This window comes from Gavialis gangeticus, unplaced genomic scaffold, assembly GCF_001723915.1.
Source record: "Gavialis gangeticus isolate Ggan-Ray unplaced genomic scaffold, GavGan_comp1, whole genome shotgun sequence".
NCBI lineage: Eukaryota > Metazoa > Chordata > Crocodylia > Gavialidae > Gavialis > Gavialis gangeticus.
The window spans coordinates 128,866,254-128,869,844 of NW_017729022.1; the positions used below are offsets into that span (position 1 = coordinate 128,866,254).

General features: G+C 45.5%; 1 protein-coding gene across 1 annotated transcript in view; it reads left to right on the forward strand.

Moving 5' to 3' along the window:
• Positions 1-1,113: 1,113 nt before the first annotated feature.
• The window catches only part of LOC109296467 (tau-tubulin kinase 1-like), a 14,518-nt gene continuing 12,040 nt past the window's right edge, over positions 1,114-3,591 (forward strand). The window contains 2 exon segments of the mRNA XM_019515877.1: positions 1,114-1,269; positions 3,382-3,591. The exon segment at positions 3,382-3,591 is cut by the window's right edge and continues 1 nt beyond it. Coding sequence (XP_019371422.1) covers positions 1,114-1,269; positions 3,382-3,591 — 366 coding nt within the window.

The following is a 3,591-nucleotide window of genomic DNA, read 5'->3' on the forward strand; positions in this document are numbered from 1 at the left end:
GTTAGGGTGGGCTCATACATGGGTGCTGTTCCTATTGTCCATATACAAGCCCACCTTGTCTAAGTTGGGTAGTGAGTGTTGAGGACAGCTAGCCTGGCTGGGCATGTAAGTTCCGTGTTTTCGGTGTTAAGCAAGCTGTGACCCACCTACATTGCCACTGGATGCCACTGCAGTACTGATAGCCCTCCAGTGCCTTCCCACATTCTACCCCATGTGCCCAGAAGAACAGATGAGTTGTCTGACAATTACTGGGAAAGAATCATCAGCTAAGTTGACTGCAGCACAAAGAACCATGACGTGCCTCAAGCAACACATACAAGTGTGTGCAGCACCACTAAGTATTCAGCTTGGGGTTAATGGTATGGCTCACATGTGGGTGTCAATCACCCAAGTTAGCTCTTCAGTGGAGATACAGCCTCACACTATAACACTTTTGATGCCTTTATTTTTTTTTAAATTCCAGGTGGTATCAGTAACACAGGTAAGGAAACATGTTAAAATGACTTTGGGTCTTAATATTCACTTCAGTAAAATCACTTGGATCCAAGTTTGTTACCAGATTATTGTTATTACTAGCTGGGTGAGTCTACATGTACATTTACTGCACAGTAATTTTCTGTGCAGTAAGCAGTTTCTAGGCTGGGGTCTACACGTGCAGACATTAACACCTTAAAGCAATGCAAAGCAGCTTGCTGGGTGACCACATCAGCCTGCCTTGGTCAGCACCCTGGACACCCCCAGCCCCAGCTAAAATCTCCTCCCCATGGTCCTGCTTTCCATCCAAGGACAGTAGTCGGAGCCAAGCGCATAGGGCATCACCTGCTGCTGGAGAGCTGGAGCTGCAGGTCTGGCAGCAGGGAAAGGCCCCCCCCCCCCGTGACTCCCTTCAGGGGAAGGGGGCAGCAGGGCAGGCAGGTTTGGGGCTGCTGTGTCATCTGTCTGCAGCATCTGATGCTGCTTTCCCTGCCCCAAGGAGTAAGCCTGGGCAGGGTTGGGGCTGTGTCTGCTCCCAGCTGCTGATGCCAGTTTCCCTGTCGCATGTACTTTTGTTCCAGGCATGTGCAGGGCTTCCCTGCCACCAGGACATTGCCTGTGAGAGAAGCTGGGCGCAGCATGAGGGGACTGAGCCACACGGAGCCCCCAGCAGTGCACGCCACTTCTCTCACAGCAGCCCTGCCAGTGCTGCTGCCCCCTTCCCCTGCTGCCGGAACCGTGGCTTCAGCTCTGCAGCAACAAGTGGCATCCAGTGACAGCATGCTGCGCTGCATGGTGGGCTCTGGCCGCTCAGCCTAAGGTGACTAATGCAACGTTAATTGTCTTACAGCGCCTTACATGTCAAGTGTTACTGTGCAGTAAGGCATCTACACATATGTAAATTTGATACCTACATCAAGCAGGTTTCAAATTTGCACCCAACTTAGCATATGTCGCCGGAGTTACTGCACAGTACTGGCAGGCATGTATAGACACAGCTCATCCTGTGCAGTAATTTTTAGGTTACTGTGCAGTAACTGTGCACATGTAGATGTGCCCTCAGTGTTTCTTCTGCTGCAGTTTGCTATTTGTACTCTGGGGGATGTTGGCGGAGGGACGGGGAAGGGATGTGCTCCTCTACTCAGCTTGGGAATTGGTAAACAAGGAAGGTATTCCCAAGCACAAAATACTTAGAAGTATGCATGCAATGAATTAAGGTTAGTGGATGTAGCTGGTATAAAAATCCAAGCACCCAGTAAGTTATTGTAGGTGATGCAATCACTCTGGTATAGTCAGAATGGGGAGTTGATAGGGAAATGAAAATGTGTGTGAAAGAAGGGTAATGTACTAGTTCAGGCAGAAAGACAAGTAATCCGCTGTGTGTTACGTGCTGTCTTGCATGTATACAACTAGAAACAGACCTAAACAGAGGTTAGGTGAGCACTTCATCTGTGTTTGCGTTAGAAGTCCAATAGCATGGAATCATAGAAAAGTAGGGCTTAGAATCCATACAGCATTGGCAATTCCAGCCTGCCCAGTAGTTCACACTATAGAAAAAGGGGAGGCAAAACAGAGCAGGGGGCTACAGACAAGAAAAGTGAGGAAGTAGATTCTAAAGAGAAACTAGGCAAAGGCAAACACTGGAACACCCAATGACTAGATGCCATTCCTAGTGTTGGAGAAAGCTCAGTTTGCTCTCCAGCCACCTGACACTTAATAACCTTGAGTCTAGATTTAATGATATGTGCCTGAAGTTTTGTGTTCATAGTATGTTTATTTATTCTGTGCTGCCTGTGTGTGAATTCCCAGCATGTTGACAAAGAATTTGAAACAATATTGTTCAAGTTGAAAGCTTCAGTGACTTTTGTCCCATGAGGAATGCCAGGAGAGAGCCTTCATTCCAGTCTGCTCAATGGGGCAAGGTTTGCAGGCATCTTACAACAGTTATGGAAATGGAGGTGGGAGGGTGTGAACACCCAGTTCATTTATTTGTGTGACATAAGTGTCATCCTTTGGTTCTGTAGAAATGCTTTTTTAAGTTGTATATATTTGTTTCACTCCTTCATGGTTGTAAAGAAAGATGACCTGAGTCATTTAGCCTGCAGAGAGCTCAGACATACTTCAATATATGATGTCACAGTAGTTCTGGGCAAAGGAATGAGCTCCATTGCCCTTTAATTAACCTGAGTCAGGTGTTAATAGCAAAGTCTAAGAGACACTTTAAAAGTCAGCATTTACCTATTGATTTGCTGCTCATTTAGTAAAGGACTGGGGGAAATTAGAAGTTTCTGTAGGAAAGGAGATGCAGAAAAGAGATTGCCAGAAAAGGGAGAGAGAAACAGAGGAAGGAGCATAGGAAAAGACCCAAAGGCAAAGACAGCCTCAACCGTTATGGGGATGACACTTTCTAACTAAGCAATGCTGAACACAACAATAAGATGCTGAATGCATCTGTTTGCTGAAGAAAGGACATGTTGTCCCCTTGATCCTTGTGCAAAACTCTTGTTGCACTATTTTTGGAAAGGTTGGTCAGAAGAAAGCTCTTAGGAAATAGGACCAGTCCTGACCATATCACCTATGGAGTCATGACTAGATCAGCAAGTCTGCCCTCTACAGAATACAGTGTGGTAACATAGTTTACATTTATGACAGGTCTGTTCCATGCAGGATAATAGCAGAAAAAAATAAATTCCATTTACGGATTGTTACGTCTTTGCCAAATGCTACCTTTGCAAAGCTCCAGTGTCTGTAGATGGTACTTGTGCTAAGAATGGATCCAGGGGTCCCCAGGGGTTGAATAGATGCATTTCACATTACCCTCCCTCACTCCTGTTCATGTTGTAATGTCTATGCTGATGCTCATCTGGGTTTTAAGCTTTTTTCTTTGTTATGTTTATCTTTTTCCAGATGTATGCTCTGAAGCCTTTTGAAATGAATGGTCTGCCCAAGATGGTGCCTTTAAGTTTGCCTTATGAAGACTTCAAAAAGGATGTATCAGACTATAGGGAAAAGCCTAGGATCCTCCAAAGGATAAAAAAAGTTGACTTCTCAACTGTTGTCTTGACTGCTCCTTACAAAGCTGAACCACATCTAGAAATGAATGGAAGATGTGAAGAA